This window comes from Bufo gargarizans, chromosome 1 (genome assembly GCF_014858855.1).
Source record: "Bufo gargarizans isolate SCDJY-AF-19 chromosome 1, ASM1485885v1, whole genome shotgun sequence".
Lineage (NCBI taxonomy): Eukaryota > Metazoa > Chordata > Amphibia > Anura > Bufonidae > Bufo > Bufo gargarizans.
Window position 1 is genome coordinate 352,666,012 of NC_058080.1, and position 25,225 is coordinate 352,691,236.

Sequence of the window (25,225 nt, forward strand, 5' to 3'; positions counted from 1 at the left end):
CTCAAGGAGGTGCCTACTTCTCTCATTTCAGAAACAAGAATAGAAACTATTCAATCACCTAGCAGAGACCTTGACCGGTTTAACCGCTCACACGTCTTTCAAGGTAAGATATCTCAGTTTTAAGTCGACTGAAAGCAGCATATGAAAAGATTTCTGATGCAGAGTTGTATATAGATTAGTGGCTTTGTCACATTCGCTGTTTATTGGGTGTTCTTGGTTGTAGTGTTACGATGGCGGCTGTACATGTGTGTATAGTATTTGTATCAGGGTGGAAGACACAGCAATATTACATCAGTAAAGAGTCAGTATATCGGCTGGATATATATGGAATGGCAATGGAGTCTTAGTCTTGACACTTAGGCCACTTTCACATGGTCGGCATTTTGTCAGTATTTATCATCTGTATTTGTACCAAAACCAGGAGAAGAGGCACATCTTTCCATTATACTTTTTCTCTGTAGGTTCTACTTCGGGTTTGGGCTTACAAATACTGATGAAAAATACTGACCAAAAACGGACAAAAGTGGCTTTATTTAGGCTGTCTTTATGTGACAGGAGTGGGGTAGCAGAAAACTGTACCAGTATTACATAGTGTTTATACTAAAGGAGATTCATGTAACTAATCACAGCGCGGTTTTCATTTAATTGCACTTGACACATGAAATCTGTGCTGTGATTGGCTACTATGGACAACAATGAGTTTTTTCTGTTTTCATGAAAGCCCTCCACTCTTTCTATAGTAGATGGCAGTCACATACCATGACACGTTTATGAGTCACTGTTTTTGATGGTAATTAACCATATAAAAAAAGCAAGGGACAGTCGCAGTTTGTAAATGCATTTATAGTCTGGCTTCAGACAGCCATATAGTGGCCACATATTATTATCTGTATCACTACTGAACCAAGATTAGATCACAATACAATATTGTTATAAATGGATGTTAAAACGCAATCACCTTAATCACCATCAGAAAGTGGACCTCATCTTAAACCTGGAGTCTGGACTGACATTACAAGATCTTGAAAATTAACGGTGATGTGAAGTCTCCCTTACACTGGTCTAGGGTTGGCCAGATAATCGCTAACAAGCGATGTTCTGCCTGTGTAAAGTGCCACCAATGTGCCATCTAATCGCGCTCTGCTGCCGGTAAATAATGATTCTGCATGGGGACAAGTGATAGCATTAGCAAGCGCTCCTTGCCATACTGTGGAGGAGATGGCTGCATGTAAATACAGTGATCGCCTCTACTGATGATCAAGCCAACAATCATAAGGCACATCTGCCAGTGTAAAACAGTGCTTACAATAGGCAAGTACTGTGCCTGATAGATCTGGAATCGTACATATTCGTACAGATCTCTTTCCAGGTATCAAGGGGGTCATTTACGACAAACTGATATACACCAGTTTTCAGAGCAATCTGTGACTTTTCCCTGCTTATGTCAGGTCTAAAAAAGGGGCACGCGTGTGGGCGAAGAAGGGGGGAGGCCAGCAGGCCTCATTTATCATTTTCCATGCTTGTTTTAGGAGTAGAAAATGTTCTAAATCTACATCAATGAAGCTGGCGTATATTTAGGTATGTAGAGGCCAGCGCCGGTCTTAATAAGTGACCTACCAAGTCATTATTTCAAGTGCCACAGGGAAATGTTTTTGTAATTTTCTGACCACTACTGTTGATGGTGACGCATGTAGCAAACATTCCACAACGAAAATTCTCAAAGCAGAGAATTTCCCATTTTAGCATGGAAGTATTTTATAATTTACAGTTTACTTGTCGTCCATCCGTCGGGGTCGGCTGATGCATATAAAAACATCCACGCTCTATGGCATGAATATTACATTCGGCATCAATGCAGCATTAACCTGAGATATGTGACTGCTTGTTATCTTTGCTAAGCATGTGATGCTGGTACGTATTAAGCGCTGACATGGAAATGTTAACCACTTTGCATGTTCAACCAGTACAACCCTGACTGGTTTAACTATTCTGATGCTAACACAACAGAACAGCTCTAAAATGTGTCCCTTGTTTCAGGGTGGCTTTGTTATCACCATGTTTACTAGAAAATGATGTTTCGTTGTCAGTAATTCACATGCTACCTCTTAACTTGCATTTTATTCCAATGTTCTCATTGGCTAAGCTAAAAGCCAGTCACCACCTGAAAGTTTGTCAATGAGTAAGCATGGTAGTATGCCAGGCTAGCCACTGACAATCTCTCAACCAGTTACTACAAATGAATCTGAGCAAAATGCAGTGTTAGCGTGTGTGCCCCATGCCTGCATTGCGGCCCGTATATATAGCGGGTCCGCAATATATGAACACAGGGCCTGTTCACTCCGTATCACGGATGCTGACTCATTGACTTGAATGGGTCCGCAATCCACAAGATATGTGGAGGCACAGATTGGGTGCCCACGGAAGCACTACAAAGCGCTTCTGTGGGATTTTGGTCTGTGCCCCAGCACCGCTACAAAATAGAACAGGTCCTATTTTTTTGGCAATGCGGACCACCTCTTATGGATCATGTGAATGGGTTCGTATCTGTAAACGGCGTGCACACAGACTGTGCCTGGGCATTGCAGACCGCAATTTGCGGTCCATCCACAGCACAGGCACTCATGTGCATGATCCCTTAGCCGGATGTCTGCCATGAAATACTATATTTCGCACATACAATGCCTTGCTAGCCATGGCATCTTCCAACAGCCTGAACCCATGTCGATCACCTGATTGACACACTGGCTTTAATCGGAAAAGAGATTATTGGGGCAATAATTTTTTACGTGAAGAAGGTGGTCCTATTAGTACTTCTTTATTTAATTTCTATCACCCATAGCTTTTAACAGACACATGATTTTTAAAGTATTTTCTGAGAGTTTATAACGGATGACGTATCCTCAGGATAGGTCATCAGTATCTGAACGGTGGGGGTTCGACACCCAGGACCCCTGCAAATCAGCTGTTTGAGAAGGCACCAGCGCTCCTTTGAGCAACACGTCCTTCTCCCTGCTCACCAAGCACATCGCCATTCAATTCTATGGGCAGAGCTTCGCCTATGCCACGTGACCAATGAACGTGTCGTCACTACTGCGAGTGCAGCTGCCTTCTTGAATAGCCGATCGGCGGTGTCGGACCCCAACCGATCAGATGTTTTTGACCTATCCTGAGGATTGGTAATCAGTATTAACATCTCGGAAAACCCCTTTAAAATTCAGAGAAAATATAAATGCGTTTAACCCTTTCCCCCTGCATGCATTTTAAGGCTTAGTGATCAAGCAAATATTTAAAAAAATATATTTTTACATTGATGCAGCCATATGAGTACTTGTTTTTTGTAGAGCAAGTTGTAGTTTTTAATGGCACCATTTTGGGGTACACATAACTTACTAACTTTTCTTAACTCTTTCTGGGGGAATTGGGAAAAACAGAAATACTACCTCTGGGTTTTATCTTATAACTTCTGCTGCGTTCATTTTGCGGCATAAATAACATAACAACTTTGCTCTCTGGGTCAGTATGATTACAGCATCCCCACAAGAATTCAGCATGCAAAACTATAGATAAAACACAAAAATTGTGCTATTGAGTGGTTTCCGCAATGAACATAAATTAAATGAATCGTATAAATGCTCGTTTCCTGGAATTGCACCAGGAAACTCCAGGTACTCCATGTGCATTCCGTTTCCGTATTTCCGTTCTGCAAAAAAGTAGTGCATGTTCTATTATTGTCCGCAAATCACGGTCCGAGTCAATCAATACTGCTCATGTGTTTGATGATTACTAAGTTCCTGTTTCCGTTTCAGATCCGTAAAAAGCGGATCGCATATGGAAACCATACAAATATGTTTTGTGGAATAATGGAACGGAAGAGGACTTAAATTAGAGAAAAAAAAAAACTCAGATACGGAACAACAGATCCGTGAAAAACGGACCGCAAAACTACAACAGTCGTGTGCCTGAGCCCTAAAGATGCCTCTGATCTCCCAACAAACCAGGAAATAATCATTTGTCAGAAAATCGGCAGCATTTTGCCCAGACTAAAAAGTAATGCGCTGCTGACAAGGAATTAAACTGTATGGGGATGAAGAATGATATTAACGATCATTCATCCTCATACAGAAAAGATGATCTGCTGCCTGTAAATGCAGCTTAAATGAGCAGGCAATGATTGGGAACAAATGGCTCATTCCCGATCATTGCCCTATGTATTGGACCCTTTAACCCTAATGAGACAACCCCTTTAAACACACAATAATTATTGTAGTAGGTGTTTGGATATTCATGTAGCAGTCTTGGCAGCTATGAAGACTCTTTGTAGGTGTTGGAAGAGTTTCTCAATGTCATTCCCGCGATTTGGCCCTTGTGATAATTGACCCAACAAAATCCCCACTTGTTTGCAGCCCAACACACAGTATAAACATAGATGTGCTGCTGACAATGTGCAAATTGAGTGGAGACCAGTGAGTGTAGTAATGACCATTCATACCCAAACAGAAGCAATCATGGGTGTATATTGAGTGGGCAATGATCAGGATTCAGGAATGAACATTCCTCTTCCCGATTATTGCCTACATCAGTCTATAAAATGACCCTTATTTTGGAGTACGCTTGTAACTTCTGAAGATTAAACAGTTAACTTTACATTAAAAGAGAGGCTGATTATCGCTCTACACAAGAGAGAAGGCAAAATGGAAGACATTAGTCCTCAGCAAGAGAAATCCCATTTCTGGTATAAGAGGTATAGTTTTTCTCTTTGTTAGGTTGATTTGCCCACCCCATTTATTACCCTTACCAATGTTTATATACAGGTGGCTCAAGGAGGAGACAATGACTCAACCACCTGTGTACACACATGAACAGAACATATAGTCCTTCCATAATGATTTGTGAGTGTAGAGCAGACAATAATTTATTAACCCCTCCAGTACTCAACCTATTTTGCCCTTCAGGGCACACCTCCATTTTTCAAACTTGACATGTCACGTTATGTGGTAATAACTCTGGAATGCTTTTATTTATCCAAACCATTCTGAGAATGTTTTCTTGTGACACAATGTACTTTATGTTGTTAAAAGGGTTTTCCGAGTGTTTTCTACAGATGACATACCCTCAGGACAAGTCATCAGTATCTGATCGGTGGGGGTCTGACACCAGGGACACCCGCCGATCAGCTGTTTGAGAAGGCACCGGCCCTCCTGTGAGCACTGCTGTCCTCTCCGTGCTCACCAAGCACAGCGCCATACAGTGTATAGAGTCTGTGCTTGGTATCGTGCTCAGCCCCATTCACTTCAATGCAGCTAGGCTGTGCCTAGGCCACGAGAATGATAAACGTGATGTCACTCGGCCTAGGGAAAGCTGAGAGAAGGCTGCGGAGCTACTGCGAGTACTGCTGCCTTCTCAAACATCTGATCAGGACCCCCACCGATCAGATACTGATGATCTATCCAGAGAATAGGTCATCAGTATATAAATCTCAGAAAACCACTTTAAAGTTTGGTCAAATTCAACAAATATTATTTTTTTTTATTGCTATTTTTTCCCCCCAGCAATGTGGGCACATATGAGTATGTGGCCAACAGAGATGCCTTCAGCTGCCAAGTGCACATGTAATTGGTCAGCCAGTTTCATAGGTGCAAATCTGTAGACAGATGCCCTTTAAGGACTGGACTTCTGTCTTTTTCCTTTGTGCAATAGCTATTTGTATAACTACAGTCATATGCTCTTTTAACAACACCAATGCAGAATAGTTGTCACTCTATAGGTGAGATACATGGAATACTGTATACAGTTGGCAATGTATATCTTCTTCTCAGCCAGCAACCTTATGGACAACACACACATAGTATAAAATTGCTGGCACAGAGACTAGCACTCGGGACAGTCTTTTGAGCTTTACCTCTGTTCACTGCTTTGTGACGTCACAGTGTTTCACTTCTGCTTATTGCATGTGGAGCATCGCCAGCCTGGGGTGCTATGAATTCTCAGTGACTAGCATTATTGATTTCTGACCGAAAGGATGCCAGCTACTGCCACACATGATGATTCAGTGAGTGTTCTGTCCATTCCTGTGTATTGCAGCACATTGAGCTTTCTTTCAGTCTCTTTATCCACTAATATGTATTTCATGCGTGTGGTTTCTCGGTAACCAGTAGTATGTTTTATATGGCACTTCTAAGATATTTAGTTTTCACCATGGTTGGATGATTTTTTTCTGTTAAGACCTTGCTCAACTCTGGCAGCTTAGTACCCAGGGTGTTACTGCATTTATAGATGGTTTTGTGGGTTTAACCCCAAAACACAGTCTAGTTTGGTAATTAGGTGATTTCTTTGCTGTTTGGTCTCTGCATTTCAAAAATCCATAGCTTTTTTTACATTTTCCATCGACATTGCTATATGAGGGCTTGTTTTTTGCAGGCTAAGATGTATTTTTTATTGCCACCATTTTGGTTACCCCGACTGTATTTTTTAACTTTACAAAGAAAAATTTGGGACAACAGTGTGAAAAAAATGATGCAATTCCACCATAGTGAGTTTCACTTGTACAGTGTTTACTGTGCGGTATAAATGATATATTAACTTCAGGTCAGATCGATTATAGAGATACCAAGTATATGTGATTATTAATTATGTTTTACTATTTTTATAAAAGCTTATTAAAAAAAGATTGCTTTGTGTCACCATATTCTGACCTTTAACTTGTTTAATGTTCTGCCTACTTAGATGTATGAGGGCTCATATTTTCATTGCTTAAAAAAAATAAAAAAAATATATATATATATATACAGTACAGACCAAAAGTTTGGACACACCTTCTCATTCAAAGAGTTTTCTTTATTTTTATGACTATGAAAATTGTAGATTCATACTGAAGGCATCAAAACTATGAATTAACACATGTGGAATTATATACATAACAAAAAAGTGTGAAACAACTGAAAATATGTCATATTCTAGGTTCTTCAAAGTAGCCACCTTTTGCTTTGATTACTGCTTTGCACACTCTTGGCATTCTCTTGATGAGGTTCAAGAGGTAGTCACCTGAAATGGTCTTCCAACAGTCTTGAAGGAGTTCCCAGAGATGCTTAGCACTTGTTGGCCCTTTTGCCTTCACTCTGCGGTCCAGCTCACCCCAAACCATCTCAATTGGGTTCAGGTCCGGTGACTGTGGAGGGCAGGTCATCTGGCGCAGCACCCTATCACTCTCCTTCATGGTCAAATAGCCCTTACACAGCCTGGAGGTGTGTTTGGGGTCATTGTCCTGTTGAAAAATAAATGATGGTCCAACTAAACGCAAACCAGATGGAATAGCATGCCGCTGCATGATGCTTTGGTAGCCATGCTGGTTCAGTATGACTTCAATTTTGAATAAATCCCCAACAGTGTCACCAGCAAAGCACCCCCACACCATCACACCTCCACCTCCATGCTTCACGGTGGGAACCAGGCATGTAGAGTCCATCCGTTCACCTTTTCTGCGTCGCAAAAAGACACGGTGGTTGGAACCAAAGATCTCAAATTTGGACTCATCAGACCAAAGCACAGATTTCCACTGGTCTAATGTCCATTCCTTGTGTTCTTTAGCCCAAACAAGTCTCTTCTGCTTGTTGCCTGTCCTTAGCAGTGGTTTCCTAGCAGATATTCTACCATGAAGGACTGATTCACACAGTCTCCCCTTAACAGTTGTTCTAGAGATGTGTCTGCTGCTAGAACTCTGTGTGGCATTGACCTGGTCTCTAATCTGAGCTGCTGTTAACCTGCGATTTCTGAGGCTGGTGACTCGGATGAACTTATCCTCCGCAGCAGAGGTGACTCTTGGTCTTCCTTTCCTGGGGCGGTCCACATGTGAGCCAGTTTCTTTGTAGCACTTTCAAAGTTTTCCCAATTTTTCGGACTGACTGACCTTCATTTCTTAAAGTAATGATGGCCACTCGTTTTTCTTTACTTAGCTGCTTTTTTCTTGCCATAATACAAATTCTAACAGTCTATTCAGTAGGACTATCAGCTGTGTTATCCACCTGACTTCTCCACAACACAACTGATGGTCCCAACCCCATTTATAAGGCAAGAAATCACACTTATTAAACCTGACAGGGCACACCTGTGAAGTAAAAAAACATTTCAGGTGACTACCTCTTGAAGCTCATCAAGAGAATGCCAAGAGTGTGCAAAGCAGTAATCAAAGCAAATGGTGGCTACTTTGAAGAACCTATAATATGACATATTTTCAGTTGTTTCACACTTTTTTGTTATGTATATAATTCCACATGTGTTATTTCATAGTTTTGATGCCATCAGTGTGAATCTACAATTTTCATAGTCCTGAAAATAAAGAAAACTCTTTGAATGAGAAGGTGTGTCCAAACTTTTGGTCTGTACTGTATATACAGTAGGATGCGAAAGTTTGGGCAACCTTGTTAATCGTCATGATTTTCCTGTATAAATCGTTGGTTGTTATGATAAAAAATGTCAGTTAAATATATCATATAGGAGACACACACAGTGATATTTGAGAAGTGAAATGAAGTTTATTGGATTTACAGAAAGCGTGCTATAGTTGTTTAAACAAATTTAGGCAGGTGAATAAATTTGGGAACCACAAAAAAGAAATCTAATCAATATTTAATAGATCCTCCTTTTGCAGAAATTACAGCCTTTAAACACTTCCTGTAGGTTCCAATGAGAGTCTGGATTCTGGTTGAAGGTATTTTGGACCATTCCTCTTTACAAAACATCTTTTAGTTCATTCAGGTTTGATGGCTTCCGAGCATGGACAGCTCTCTTTAAGTCACACCACAAATTTTCAATTATATTCAGGTCTGGGGACTGAGATGGCCATTCCAAAACGTTGTACTTGTTCTTCTGCATAAATGTCTTAGTGGATTTGGAACAGTGTTTAGGGTCATTGTCTTGTTGAAAGATCCAGCCCCGGCGCAGCTTCAGCTTTGTCACTGATTCCTGGACATTGGTCTCCAGAATCTGCTGATACTGAGTGGAATCCATGTGTCCCTCAACTTTGACAAGATTCCCAGTCCCTGCACTGGCCACACAGCCCCACAGCATGATGGAACCACCACCATATTTTACTGTAGGTAGCAGGTGTTTTTCTTGGAATGCTGTGTTCTTTTTCCTCCATGCATAACGCCCCTTGTTATGGCCAAATAACTCAATTTTAGTTTCATCAGTCCACAGCACCTTATTCCAAAATGAAGCTGGCTTGTCCAAATGTTCTTTAGCCCACCTCAAGCGGCACTTTTTGTGCTGTGGGAGGAGAAAAGGGTTCCTCTGCATCACTCTCGCATACAGCATCTCCTTGTGTAAAGTGCGCCGAATGGTTGAACGATGCACAGTGACTCCATCTGCAGCAAGATGATGTTGTAGGTCTTTGGTGCTGGTCTGTGGGTTGACTCTGACTGTTCTCACCATTCGTCGCTTCTGTCTATCCGAGATTTTTCTTGGTCTGCCACTTCGAGCCTTAACTTGAACTGAGCCTGTGGTCTTCCATTTCCTCAATATGTTCCTAACTGTGGAAGTAGACAGCTGAAATCTATGAGACAGCTTTCTGTATCCTTCCCCTAAACCATGATGGTGAACAATCTTTGTCTTCAGGTCATTTGAGAGTTGTTTTGAGACCCCCATGTTGCTACTCTTCAAAGAAAATTAAAAGAGGAGGGAAACTTACAATTGACCCCCTTAAATACTCTTTCTTATAATTGGATTCACCTGTGTATGTAGGTCAGGGGTAACTGAGCTTACCAAGCCAATTTGAGTTCCAATAATTAGTTCTAAAGGTTTTGAAATCAATAAAATGACAACAGTGCCCAAATTTATGCACCTGCCTAATTTTGTTTAAACAATTATAGCACACTTTCTGTAAATCCAATAAACTTCATTTCACTTCTCAAATATCACTGTGTGTGTCTCCTATATGATATATTTAACTGACATTTTTTATCGTAACAACCAACGATTTATACAGGAAAATCATGACTATTAACAAGGTTGCCCAAACTTTCGCATCCCACTGTATATATATATATATATATATATATATACATACACACAGCACTACACTAATGAGTGAAGCATTGCTAGTGCTGGCTGTACTCGACTCTCCCTTGTCCTCTCTGGGCCCATGCTGCACTATCCTGATTGCGTACACATGGTCAGGCCACGGTGCAGTGCAGGCCTGAAGAAAGACCACGGAGCGCGACTGCAGGAGAGAACGCTGGACCTGGAGAGTAGCAGGGGCGCAGGAGAGGTAAGTTACCGTAATTTATTTATTTAGCTCAGATGGAGGTCTGATCTCAAATGGGGGTCTGATATGGGGACCTGATATTGGTATCTGATCTGTGGTCTGATAAAAAAAATTTTTTTCTTACTTTTCTCCTGTAAAACCTAGGTGTGTCTTATCAGGTGCGTGTAAAGTGATAAAAAATATTATATATATGGGGGACTCGCTCTCGTAGACAGGATTAGCGGACGCAGTATAGAGGCAACAACAAGTTCTTTGGATCAAACAGTTCAGTATTTTTTTCACACTTTAGGCAAGTGACAAAACAAACAGTCATATAAAAAGTCACCTTGCGGTCTTGGTGGTAATTCACACCATGTGGCAATTCTGCCTCAAAGCGTCCTTGACCATAGCAGCGCCAACCTGTTTTTACGCCAAACAGGTAGCAAACCTTCATCCAGACACAAGGCTCCCAGATCCCAACACAGAGACCTGGCTTTTGAGCCCAGCTGCCTATTTAAGGACAGCCAGGTGCTGCCAAAACCCAGACCAAACCTCTCACTGTGTCACAATATATAGAAATATATATATATAATATTTTTTTTGCTTTTCTAACATTTAAAAAAATATATATTTACTTTTTTTTATATTACATATTGGACTTTAACCTGTGATCTTTTTTTATTGCTTATACTATACACTGTAATACTCCTGTATTACAGGGCATAGTTATTCTAACAGGCAATCTGTTGTATCCTTCCAGAAGCAGTATGTAAAGGCAGACAGGATATGGCAGACTTGGGGGCCTCTCTGTCTAACGTTTTAGATACTGCGGTCACTATTGATTACGTCATCCACGGAGTTAAACTGCTGGCACTGGAGTTATCTCCGATCCCAGAGCTGAGTTCCAGTTGTATAATATAGCTGATAGATGAAAGCAATGGTACAAGCCCTGCTCCTGAGCCCATGCCATTGCAGTCTAGTACGATTGTGGAATAGACTGTGACATAATAGCACATCACTTAGTAAGAAGGGGTTAACAATAGGGTTACTGCTGAGCCACCATGAGACAGATTTTTGGTTTGGCAATGATGCAACATTTGTATTAATAGTAACAAGATGACTTGTGTAAATAATCTATTTAAAAAAACAAACACAGACATGCCATTTCCTTCTGTGGACAACCCTTACTACAATACTGATTTAATTTCCTTAATACACTGCTTTTAATATGTAATATTAGCTATGGTACCCTATCTTAAATAGGACCTGTCACCTCTTCTGATATGTCAATTTTAGTAACGAATTGCATTCTCTTATAGAAATGTATTAATGAACCTGCAACTGGGTGTCACCAGTGAAGGTTCAGGTTGTCACTGTACAGACTCAAACAGGCAGAACTGTCTCACACAGCGCATGGACACTTTCCTCCCTTGTAACACCCAGCTGCAGATTCATTTATAAACTTCTAGTAATGATAACTGACATAAAATTATACGAAAAGACGCTCCAAATTAGTGATTGCATCACAAATAAACTGAGTAAAAAAGATATGTCAGGAGCAGTGATTGGTCGCCTCTAAGCCTTCTAGATAATGGGTACAGTTGCCTTTCAGTCAAAAAATATATATAATTTTAAAGGGAACCTATCATCATGAAAAGTAGTGCAATCTGCAGGCAGCATGTTATAGAGCAGAAGGAGCTGAGCAGATAAATAGTATTAACTTGTGATTTATACATTATGTTTAGGAGTTATGTGGACGGTTCTACTCTCTTTGCATGACCATATGATTCTTAAAAGGGTTTTCTGGTTTTCGTCAGCATCCTTTAAAATCATGATTTATGAGTGTAGCTGTAATTTTGTAATGTATTTATTTTACCTTTTATTGCTCTTATTTTCCGTTCCAAGCTGTGTTCACATGACCATGTCCATGCAGCTCTTTCTTATTTCCTGTGATGATATGTCCATGGGGGTGTCAAATCAGTGGAGTGTCTATGTAACTAGTTGGGTTAGGGGTGGTGCTGGAGCTGTGGCACAGAAACGAGATGTTCATCCCGGGTTTAGTTGGACAAATTCAGCATGCCACAGGGACGTGTGTGAGTGTGGCTGGATGGGAGTAGTAGTATTCATAGTTCTATTGCTCCCTGTTCCATGCAGCGGTAGGAAAGGAGCACCTGCTCTTCCCTTCGGGGCATTTCCTGACGTCAGCATTCTAGCATTCTCCTGCATGATGGTGTCTATGGTTGTCCTTAGTGTTAGTAAATGCCGTGAGATGCAAGGCAGGGTTCCTGAAACTTGAGTCAATGAAAGCCAGGTTTCATGCAACAAATCCACTGTACTTTACTGAAGCAGTTGTGGTTCACACAGACCCTGTTCATATTAGATGCAGTCTTTACATTTGACATATGCAATTCTCCAAGACTGTATATGGAGGATAAAGGGCTGAGGCTCCTTTTTAATAGTCTGCACAATCTTTTCAACTTGACCAAGGTGTGCGATATATATTACTCATTCTGGCTATATTCTAGCTTTGTAGTATCCTCTGTGGAATACAGTCTCTGAACAGAGGGCCCTTTCTGTCCTTTGGGTATAGTGGGAAGCCTGAGGCCTATTTGCTCCCACCATATAAGAGAAGGCTATAGCCACTATATAAAGGCATTTACTTTTTTTCTGACAAATGCTCTGTAATCCTCCTTTTGTGGTCACTAAACATTCTGTAAGATCCAATATCCCTTTCCCTCAAGGGCTGGCACAAATAGTGCCCCGTTAGCTTTTGTAATCCTCAGGGGAATTGAATCTCCCTGTCAAACTCTGCTCCTAAATACCTTTTAGCTGTGCATTTGTCGACAACCAATACTAGACTGACTTCTATTTCTTCCTAGAGAGAGAAAGGGTGGTTCCAGCCCTGCCCGGCCACTAGAAACCATCACAGACAATTGGGGCATATCGCTACAGTGAGAACAGAGCTGGGAAGGCGTTGGTCGGAGGTCCCGAGTTTTCATGGGTCCAGCCACTGCCAAGCGCTCTTCCCATAGGATTCAATGGGAGAGCCCCACTCCCATTAGTTTCTATGGGGCCGACGGAAATAGCCAAGCCAGCACTCGGTTATTTTCGGCGGTGCCATAGAAATGAATGGAGGGTGGCTGCACATGCGCAGTGCGCCCTCCACAATCTTCAGGGGTCCATTCTCAATGTAGGTGTGGTTCCCAGAGGTTTCTGGGCAGCAGATTGTGCAGCTGTTTGAGGACAAGCGATGACAATCTTCTACTCCTCGGGAGCTGTAAATACACCTTTACACAGCAGTCTCAGAATTGAATACAGCACCTACAAGGACCTACTCTTGTTATAATCAAAGTTAAAGAGGTTGTGCCATAAACTACTTTTCACTCTAAAGTATATTTTCATCAATTACTCTAGCTCCTATTCCTCCATGGATTGTTTTCTCTTATCCTCCATGGATTGTTTTCTCTTATCCCCCATGCTTGAATCCTCTATGGATTGTTTTCTCTTATCCCCCATGCTTGAATCCTCTATGGATTGTTTTCTCTTATCCCCCATGCTTGAATCCTCTATGGATTGTTTTCTCTTATCCCCCAATGCTTGAATCCTGCTTCCTGGTTTGTCATGTATCTGCTGTTCCATCATGCCTTTAAGGCCTCATGCACATGACCGTTGTTGTGTCCCGTGTCCGTTGTTCCGTTTTCCGCGATTTTCTACGGACCCATTGACTTTCAATGGATCCGTGGAAAACTTGGTTAATGGACTGTTTGTCATCCGCGTCCGTGATCCGTGTTTCCAGTTTGTGAAAAAAATATGACCTGTCATATTTTTTTCACGGACAATGGTTTGCGGACCTATTCAAGTCAATGGGTCTGTGAAAAATCATGGAGGCACACAAGATTGTCATCCGCGTCCGTTTTTTCCCTATCATTTGCATGGCAAACTTGACAGATTTTTTTAACTTTACTTCATGCCTGGAGATCCTCCAAAAATAATGGAAAACACACGGAAACAAAAACGGACATGGAACAACGGAACCCCTTTTTGCGGACCGCAAAAAAATACTGTTGTGTGCATGAGGCCTAAGGCAGTGAGATGTGTCCTGACACCGCGCCCTTTGTTCTTACTTCCTACATCTTACATTACAAGGCTCCAATGCAGGATGTAACCTACAGCAACTGAATAGGAAAACCTATTTGCCACAGGATGCAGTGCTAGGCTAATAAAGAATAATGCAGTTTGGATAAATGGATATTTGGGGAAAGTGATGTCTATTGGGTGGGATACATTTATATTAGTTTCACAACCCCTTTAAAGAGAGCCTACCTTTATAAAGAACTGCATAATTTAGGTCCACATATGCCAGGAGGAAGCCTTTGCTAGCTGGATTTGTTTGCCCATGAACACATAGGTAAACATCAGGAGGGGGCGATATCAGGTCATGCACTTCAGAATTCTGTTTTCAAAAAGCTTCAACATAGGGCTCTGAGACTTTTTGGGCTTACTTGGAAATGATTAGCCTGTGTAGCTGAGGTTTTCTGGGATATCTATCCTCATGAGAGGCCATCAATATTAAATTGAAGTGAATGGGAGCAGCACTACAGTAACCAGCTCTGCCCATTATACAGTAAATGGAGCTGTGTAATTCTGTTGTTAGAGCTACATGGTAGCAACTGATAGGCGGGAAATGCAGGGAGTCGGACCCCCGACGATCTGATATTGATGATCTATCCTGAGGATAAGCCATCAAAATCTTGGACAACTGCTTTAAGGATAATGTGATACAATCTGTTAAAAGATTAAGGGCTCATGCACACGACTGTATGTATTTTGTGTTCCGCAAAAAATGGATTGACAAAAAATAAGGATGACGTCCGCGTGTGTTCCGTATTTTTGTGGAACGGAACAGCTGGACCCTAATAGAACAGTGTCCGTAATGCGGAACGGGAATACGGACATATGGAAACTGAATGCATACAGAGTAACTTCAGTTTTTTTGCGGACCCATTGAAATGAATGGTTCCACATAGGGTCCGCAAAAAAAAAACGGAACGGGCACGGAAAGAAAATACGTTTGTGTGCATGAGCCCTAAAGCTCAGTTGAAAACCTGTATTGACGAACTACAGTCAAATCATAAGTTGCAATATATTACTGTACTGTGTGAATAGACACTAAACATGCCAGTAAATCTGCAAAGAAGTGGCTGATAAAAATGGATTGTTCCTGAATCGCCATGGCAAAGCTTGGATTTGTACCCATTGAAATGTTGAAGAAAGGTTTTAAACAGGATGTGCATGGAAGAATCTCCTCAAACATTGTATAGCCCAAAAAATACCGTAATTCTCTAATGTCAGAGACTGGTATCCAGATAGTTATGAGAAGCACCTACTGGAGCTGGTTTCTGCCGAAGCGGACAATGCCAGGCATCAGTAGTCATGTCCCACAGAATGATATGGCATATTCGATCCACTGAGCTGTCTTCCAGTGGCTGAAGTGTGGGTAAATATATGAGACAGATATATGGCTAATGTAGATAGTTCTAACTACAGAAAACACATGAGTATCCTTTATTGATGATGATTATTTTTTCTAGCTGGCACTTCAAACCCTTTGAAGAAGAAATGGAAGAAAACCAACCATCTGTAAAATGGTTCACTGAAACACAATCAGAATGGTTTTTACAGAATGGCATTCCTGAATGGTTTCATGGTGTCATCACAAGAAAGTAAGTGTCTTAACTATATGTTTGAAGGTATTCAAAATCTTTTCATATTGGTTTAGTGTCTGAGTAACCCAGTAATATGCCATTGATGTAACCTTGTAAGACCTAGAAATAAAAGCTAAACTGTAAGATAAAAGTCATATTTAATATTTATGGCCAGAAGTTTGATCCATGCAGAAAATTAGATGTACAAAAAGAAAAGAAAAGTTCAATATGTGCAGAATTCACAAATGCCACTTGTGCCTGTGTCTACAGGCACATACCTTAATACAATCGCCAGAAGGGCAGAAAGGGGATTTAAAACATGGTGACAGTGTTGACAGCCATATCCACCTTCGAGTAAGGCCTCATGCACACGACCGTTGTTTGCTTCCGCGTCCGTTCCGACGATTTTAGCGTTTCAGGTGCGGACCCATTCATTTCTATGGAGCCGTTGAAAATGCAGATAGCGCACCGTTTGCTATCCGCGTCCGTGATCCGTGGTTCCAGTCCGTCAAAAAAATATAACCTGTCCTATTATTTCCGCGGAAAACGGTTCGCGGACCCATTCAAGTCAATGAGACCACTAAAAAACGTGGAGGCACACAAGATTGTCATCCCTGTCCGTTTTATTCCTATCATTTGCATGGCAAACCTGTCTTAGACTTTTTTTTTACATTCCTTTATGTCTGGTGATCCTCCAAAAATAAAGGAAGACACACAGAAACAAAAACGGAAACGGATCACGGAACAATGAAACCCCATTTTGCGGAACGGAACACAACAACGGTCGTGTGCATGAGGCCTAACTTTGTGACAAACAGGAAACTAAAAAAAAAAAAAGATTCATTTCCAACTAAAAATCTAAAAATGCAAGCAGAGACGTACACACAAATACACTAAAAATGTGAATATTTACTGGTATATGGATCACCGATATTTTAGTTTTGTTTAATCGCATGTACATAAACATTACGGTAAATGCATTCAGAAGGTCTTCACACTCCTTTTCTTTTTACATTTTGCTATGCTGCAGCCTTGTGCTAAAATAAAATTAAAAAAAAATCTACTTTTCTTTCATCATTCTGCACTCAGTACCTTATGATGAAAAAGTGAAAACGCAGCTTTAGGAATTTTTACATGGACATAAGTGTTCAGATCCCTGCTTCACGTTTTGACTACTGGAATGAAGAATAATAGAATTCTATTAGTTCTCTTCTGTACCTCTTAATAATTTGGGACTTTAAAGGGGATGTATATTCCAAAAAATAAAGGATTAACTTTTTTTTGTGATATATATTTTTTTTATATATTTTTTTTTTTATTTCCATGTCCCTATCTATATTATTAAGATACTAAAAACCTAAAATCTTGCAGTTTTCACATGGCCACTAGGCATAAAGTATGTCAAGGCAGGATGGTGGTTCAGTGGTTAGTAGTGGGGTCCTAGGTTCAACATCTGGATGGAGTCTGTACGCTGTCTCTGTGGGTATCTTCCCACACACTAAAGACATAGTGAATCTAGATTTTGAGCCCCACTGGGGACAGTGAGTGATGACAATGTCTGTAAAGCGCTGCAGAATACGTAGGCGCTATATAAGCCAGAGAAGACCTCATTGACTTTTCTGGGTCCGCCACTAATTATTTTTTTACTGAATAGCCTGAATTTTGTTGCTGAAATCCTTGTAAAGATTCTTCAGGTGTGACATAGATTTCATGTGAAGCATTGCAAAGAGGGAAAACCGCAGCAGAACACACCACATGTCAAAGTTCGGTGCATATTTGGTTGTTTGCTGTTACTGTAAACGCTGCAGATTTTCCATGTGCAGATTTACTGTGGGAAGTTCAGAGCATACTGTATATGGAACGTGTGGCCGCACCCTACACTTAACAATAACGGACAAATAGATTTTCATGACTGTTTTTTATTTCTATTATGGTCAATCAACTATTCTGTGTAGTCTCTCTAGTATGTCCCTGTGCATTGTGGATATGACTAATCGCATAACTATTGACTGTGTCATATGTCTCAAGGCACAATCTTACCTTTATCATGCTTGTGGAACATGTAAAGGTTCAACCCTTAGGGCTGTTTCACACGAGCGGATGCCGTGCGTGACATCCGCTCCGTGAAAGAGTGCCAAGACCCGATGCAGACTGCAGAGGCACGGAGCAGTAACATGACTGATAATGCTCCGTGCCTCTCTGTGATCTCTTTACTACGAAATCACAGTGGGATAAAGTGGTCACTGATTTCGTAGTAAAGAGATCACGGAGAGGCACGGAGCATTATCAGTCATGTTAATGCTCCGTGCCTCTGCAGTCTGCATCGGGTCTTGGCTGTCATTCACGGAGCGAATGTCACGCACGGCATCCGCCCGTGTAAAACACCCCCTAGGCCTCATTCACACGTCAGTGTTCTCCATCAGTGATTTTGAGCCAAAACTAGGTGCGGCTCTAAACACAGAACAGGTGCAGATCTTTCCCTTATACTTTATCTCTGTGGATGCTCCAATGCTGGTTTTGGCTCACAATCACTGATGGAAATCACTGACCAAACACTGACGTGTCAATGAGACTTTATCATAATTCCCGAACCATATTTGTAGGATCACTGCAATGATACTTAGATTCCATCTGTTGGACACTGGACAGAAAGTTCCAAAAATTGCACTGATTTGTGATGCAATCAGTTTTACAATGAAGACCATAAGTGAATTATGTGAAGTCACGTAATACCAGGTTACATAATATACAAGGACTAATCTCGGGTGCACCATAACTCAGCCAGTAACGCTGCCCAGTGCCTCCCCCAAATATCTAACTATAATAAAGGCTGTAATTCAGAATCAGCACAAAAGAAATATCTGGAAGGTTACTCAACTTTCACATATATTACAATATATCTACGTGTAAACTGTAAAATCATGTACAGAGGTAGAATAATTATACTTTAAAATGACGTGACTTGTTCAGAACTGGTTTTTCGGCATTTTTCATTACCCTGTTCCCGGTGCAGCCATGTTTCATTTTTGTTCTTTCATTTATTTTACTCCCTACTTTCCAAAAGCCATAACTTTTCTATATCTCTGTTCACATGGCCTTATGAGGGCTTGTGTTTTTGTGGGACACGTACTTTATAATGGCACCATTTAATATTCCATATGACGTATTGGTAGCTGGAAAAAAAAAAAAAGCATTAATGAGGTGGAACCAGAAAAAAAAGCATTTGTGCCATTGTTTTTATAGTGTTCACTGTGCAGCAAGAATGACACCATACCATGACTATTCCTATGGAAATCAATGAGGGGAAACGCCAGTTTGAAGAAAATTATGTAAAATGTGACTTTTCCTTTATTTAATCCTACAAAAACTTGTCTTATTATAGGGACGCAGAAGATTTACTGAAGGACAAGACAGCAGGATGTTTTCTAATCAGAGTTAGTGAAAGCAGAATTGGGTACAGCTTGTCCTACAGGTAATTTAAAAGAATAAAACATTAAATCATCTAATTTTCTATAAAAAGAAGATAATGTACCAGATCTGCTGATTATCTTATTACCTTACTTATAGGACCCCGGACCGCTACAGACATTTCATGATTGATGTTTTGAAAGATCATCAATGCATCCTTTCTGGAGACACAAGAACCCACAATACATTAGAGGACCTAGTAAGCTTTTACAAGCAGCATCCTCTGTACCCTTATAATGAACTTTTAACACAACCATGTGGACAGGTATGTGGCAACTTTTACATGAAAACAGTCATATGACTAGCCATTCAATCCACAAGTACTGTACTAACTGCTGGTGTTATATTGTAGAGTGAATGGCTTCCATAGGAGTTTATGGAGATGTTTAACCACATTCAAAGTGACTATTAGCTGCATGCTTAGTCCTTGTGCTCTGTAATCTTCATAGACTTTAATATAGACAGCCGGGCACAACCACTAACCTTTTGCGTTCTATGGGAAAAGGGCGATTTTGGGTCATAGAACCTCTGTTCTTTTGAGTGAGTTAGGGTTCCAAAAGGTGTGATGATCCTCTAAGCTGATTTATGACCAAATCAAAGCTCAGATTTGGTATGGTCAAAAATCCGCCTAGATTATTATTCAGGAGAGGGGCAGGAAACCGAGTCATCGGACAGATTTCACAGTGAATTGCATTCTGCATCCTACTATGTTCTGTGATATACAGACGTGGACAAAATTGTTGGTACCCTTTGGTCAATGAAAGAAAAAGTCACAATGGTCACAGAAATAACTTTAATCTGACAAAAGTAATAATAAATTAAAATTCTATAAATGTTAACCAATGAAAGTCAGACATTGTTTTTCAACCATGCTTCAACAGAATTATGTAAAAAAATAAACTCATGAAACAGGCATGGACAAAAATGATGGTACCCCTAGAAAACACAGAACATAATGTGACCAAAGGGACATGTTAATTCAAGGTGTGTCCACTAATTAGCATCACAGGTGTCTACAACCTTGTAATCAGCCATTGGGCCTATATATATGGCTCCAGGTAATCACTGTGTTGTTTGGTGATATGGTGTGTACCACACTCGACATGGACCAGAGGAAGCAAAGGAAAGAGCTGTCTCAAGAGATCAGAAAGAAAATTATAGACAAGCATGTTAAAGGTAAAGGCTATAAGACCATCTCCAAGCAACTAGATGTTCCTGTGAGTACAGTTGCACATATTATTCATAAGTTTAAGATCCATGGGACTGTAGCCAACCTCCCTGGACGTGGCCGCAGGAGGAAAATTGATGACAAATCTAAGAGACGGATAATCCGAATGGTAACAAAAGAGCCTAGAAAGACTTCTAAAGAGATTCAAGGTGAACTTCATGCTCAAGGAACATCAGTGTCAGATCGCACCATCCGTCGTTGTTTGAGCCAAAGTGGACTACATGGGAGACGACCAAGGAGGACACCATTGTTGAAAACGAATCATAAAAAAGCAAGACTGGAATATGCCAAACTACATGTTGACAAGCCACAAAGCTTCTGGGAGAATGTCCTGTGGACAGATGAGACAAAAATCGAAGTTTTTGCCAAGGCACATCAGCTGTATGTTCACAGACGAAAAAATGAAGCATATCAAGAAAAGAACACTGTCCCTACTGTGAAACATGGAGGAGGCTCTGTTATGTTCTGGGGCTGCTTTGCTGCGTCTGGCACAGGGTGTCTTGAATCTGTGCAGGGTACAATGAAATCTCAAGACTATCAAGGAATTCTAGAGAGAAATGTACTAGCCAGTGTCAGAAAGCTTGGTCTCAGTCGCAGGTCATGGGTCTTGCAACAGGACAATGACCCAAAACACACCGCTAAAAACACCCAAGAATGGCTAAGAGGAAAAAATTGGACTATTCTAAAGTGGCCTTCTATGAGCCCTGACCTCAATCCTATTGAGCATCTTTGGAAGGAGCTGAAACATGCAGTCTGGAAAAGGCACCCTTCAAACCGGACACAACTGGAGCAGTTTGCTCATGAGGAGTGGGCCAAAATACCTGCTGAGAGGTGCAGATGTCTCATTGACAGTTACAGGAAGCGTTTGATTGCAGTGATTGCCTCAAAAGGTTGCGCAACAAAATATTAAGTTAGGGGTACCATCATTTTTGTCCATGCCTGTTTCATGAGTTTATTTTTTTACATAATTCTGTTGAAGCATGGTTGAAAAACAATGTCTGACTTTCATTGGTTAACATTTATAGAATTTTAATTTATTATTACTTTTGTCAGATTAAAGTTATTTCTGTGACCATTGTGACTTTTTCTTTCATTGACCAAAGGGTACCAACAATTTTGTCCACGTCTGTATAAATAGTGCAATATTTTCTAATAAAACCATATGGCAAAATTGCTTCAGCCTGATTTTCAAGCATTTAAGTAAAAAATAAATGTCCTGAAGATATAGCCTATAACTCTAAATCAAATGAAGACCAGGTACTCTTCACAAAGTTTTTAATAAAACAGTGAAACTGTATGTCGTAGCATAGCATAGTGAGGCTTTGATCACGTAGCTGTAATATTATTTTATTGGGGATTGGTTTTATTTTCTAGAAATGTATTTTCTAAATTAGTAAACGATGGCATAGCAGCATTGTGATCACGCTAACTTAATGCCAACTTGAATCATCTGATCTGTTACAGAAAACATCATCTGGTAATGATTATGAAGAATTATTTAAAAACGGATCAACACTGCCAACACCATTTCACAGTCCAAAGCAACCTTTTATAGGCATCGCCATGCCTCCCCCACAGTCTGTGGATACACACATCCCGCCTTTGCCACCAAGGAGATTGCAGTCTTCCATGTCCTGCAATTCTCAAATAACGACACCACCATGCAATCCTGCCACAGTAAACAGACTATACCCATTACTTCCCACAGAAATGCAGATGCCAAGCAACAATGTAAGTAAATGCTTTGGAGTAATTTTTCTTCTTGGGTTTCTGTCATGAGAAATAACGTTATGTAGCTGACTGACACTAGCGATGTACTAATATCAGCAGTACATAACAGTATGCTTTATAACTCCCTGCCTGCCGGAGTTCTCTTAAAATAAATACTTATGCTAATGAGTCTCTAGGTGCTATTAGGGCCCCTAGAGGCTCGTCTACACACCCTTTAGCACGCCCAGGTCCAGTTGATTAGCTTTCGAGTTCTTCTCATCATCCAGTTAATCCCGCGCCTGCGCCGTCCCGTTTAGTATTCGGCGCAGTGAGTGAAGGACGCGTTCCTGCTGCCGGCTTCCTCACTGCGCCTGCACCAAAGAAAGGAAGCCGACAGCAGGAGCGCGTCCTTCACTCACTGCGCCGAATACTAAACGAGACGGCGCAGGATTTATGGGACACTGAGGAGAATTTGAAAGTCGATCAACTGGACCTGGGCGTGCCAAAGGGTGCGTAAACCAAGCCTCTAGGTGCTGAAGCAACGCCCTAATAGCACCTAGAGGCTCATTAGCATATCTTAAAAGTCTTTATTTTAAGAGAACGGCAGCAGGCAGGGAGTTATAAAGCATACTGTTATGTACTGCTGACATTAGTACATCGCTAATGTGAGTCAGCTACATAACGTTATTTCTCATGACACAAACCCTGTAAGAGGATAAAGGGAGAGGAGAGAATGCTGGTTTATCTGCACAGGACTGTTGTCTGGGCCACATAATTTGAAATGATATGTTCCTCAAAATTGATTGTGCAAAGGGATTTAATATTTGAATTGACATTCTGTTTACAGGTCCCAGTGGTTCCAAATGAGCAGAGACATATAATAAAATCTCAAAGCTTAGATTTACCATGCCCAAATGCAGCTCACAACTCAAACTGGCCCAATAAGAATGAGGAGAAACTGGGTAATTCATCAAAGAAACCCTTGAAAGCTTGTAAAACTGCAATGGATAAAGCAGTGTATTTCATTAAAGACGGAGAACTAGCTCAGGATTTTAAGAAAATGGAAAATACTATGGTAACACACATGAAAAATGTCATGGACAGTTTTGGACGCTTTGGACAAACAGGACAGAAGAGCCCACCTCCGACACCACACCAGAGATACCATCAACCAAGAGTCCCAGAAGAATATACAGCACCTCCACCTTTTGCACCAGGATTTTCCTAAACAAGAAAGTGGACAGAAAAACCTACTATGCACATTAATATAATATAAATGTGGGTATCATGCATTTTCTAATACGTAAGGGCTCATGCGCAACCCTGAAGAACCTTGCATTTGCACCCTGTACTTCAGCACTAGATGTCACTGTGTGTCCATATCTCAGAGTTGTAGGCAGTTTGTGTATCATTGTGTATATAGCCTCCATGAGACAGCGTACTGTCATCTAGAAACAATGATTACCTCTGTAATAATGCATGCATTGAAACGTGGCACAATTTTCTGTCTTGTGGATTCCTTTGTGAGGGAAAAATAAATAAAAACCCTTCGCTGCCACATAAAATCAGAAGCAATTGGCCATAACATTTGTGCCCCTAGCAGACTATGGGTACTGCATAAACTTGTCCATAAAAGGCTATAAGGGTATGTTCACATGTGACATATTTTAGTTTGGAAATTCTGCAACAAATCCACAGCAAAATGCCCATGGAGATTTTGACACAGATTTGACTGTAGATTTGCAGCAGATTTCACCTTATGCATTTCAAAGCATGACATTTTCTGTGGAAATCCGTGGCATAAACTGACATGCTTCAGATTTAAAATACATACCACAAACCAGGTTATTTGTGGATTCAGTTGCAGAGATTTTTCCTGCAGGTGTGGATGAGCATTTTTAAAATCACCTCTGGTTGCTGCTACTGTGAATGCTGCAGATCATCTACCTGTAATTCCATTGTGGCTGTACCGTAACACAGTGATAAAACCCTGCAACCTCTGCTATAAGACGTAAGGATAGCCCACACAAACCTACAAAAGCAGTGCTTCATTATGGAACCTCTTATTAGAATAACATTGGGAACTTGCTGAATACGCCATGAAAAAACACAACTAAATGACTATAGTTTACTGGAAGCTGGCTGTGTAAGGATAGTTCAATTACACTGAGCAAACATATAAACGCATCACTTTCGGTTTTGCTCCCATTTTGCATGAGCTGAGCTAAAATATCTTAAACATTTTCTACATACACAAAAGACCCATTACTCTCAAATATTGTTCACAATTCTGTCTAAATCTGTGTTAGTGAGCACTTCTCCTTTGCCGAGATAATCCATCCCACCTCACAGGTGTGGTATATCAAGGTGCTGATTAGACAGCATGAATACTTCAGGGTCTATGGCCAGTCTGCCCCATTTCTGAATTAGTTTTCAGTCCCCTGCTGCTCAGGGTAACTAGGCTGCCATTATGTTTTGTCTATAGTGACAGGACCACATGAGTCAATATGGACTACTCATCCTGCCAGAGGGACATCAGTACCCAGAGGCAGAGATTCCGACGGTACTCATATTGTATGTTTTTTCTCAATATTATACAGGTTCCCATTTTTTTCTAAACGCCCAAAATGCAGACAATCTATAGACCATAGAGAACGTATTTCCTTTCATACAGTGCTTCTCAACTGTTTAGCCATCTGGGAACTATAGTTGCTCTGCCAGGGAACTCTTACACCCATTTATGCCATGTGTAGGCACTAGTGTTGGGCGCGAATATTCGAATAGTGAATATTAATTGCGAATATCGGCACTTCAAGAATTTGCGAATATTTAGAATTCGTATTTTCGAATATTCAAGATTTATTTTTCATCAGTAAC

The 25,225-nt window shown here is 40.7% G+C and overlaps 1 protein-coding gene across 2 annotated transcripts; it reads left to right on the top strand.

Moving 5' to 3' along the window:
• On the top strand, positions 1–25,225 carry HSH2D (hematopoietic SH2 domain containing). 2 transcript variants are annotated; one of them, XM_044282881.1, is made up of 6 exons: positions 1–103; positions 15,829–15,960; positions 19,325–19,414; positions 19,510–19,675; positions 22,103–22,369; positions 23,196–25,225. In XM_044282881.1, exons 2-6 carry the CDS (start codon positions 15,857–15,859, stop codon positions 23,574–23,576), a joined length of 1,008 nt encoding a protein of 335 aa, XP_044138816.1. In that variant the 5' UTR covers positions 1–103; positions 15,829–15,856; the 3' UTR covers positions 23,577–25,225. The 2 variants fall into 2 exon arrangements, with proteins under 2 accessions (XP_044138816.1, XP_044138808.1); XM_044282873.1 differs by lacking the exon at positions 1–103 and adding an exon at positions 5,993–6,049.

Bases quoted from the DNA above. Each gene is read 5' to 3' on its own strand.
- HSH2D (XM_044282873.1), top strand. The intron at 15,961-19,324 runs GTAAGTGTCTTA...GTCTTATTATAG, and splicing joins CATGGTGTCATCACAAGAAA to GGACGCAGAAGATTTACTGA. The intron at 19,676-22,102 runs GTATGTGGCAAC...GATCTGTTACAG, and splicing joins TAACACAACCATGTGGACAG to AAAACATCATCTGGTAATGA.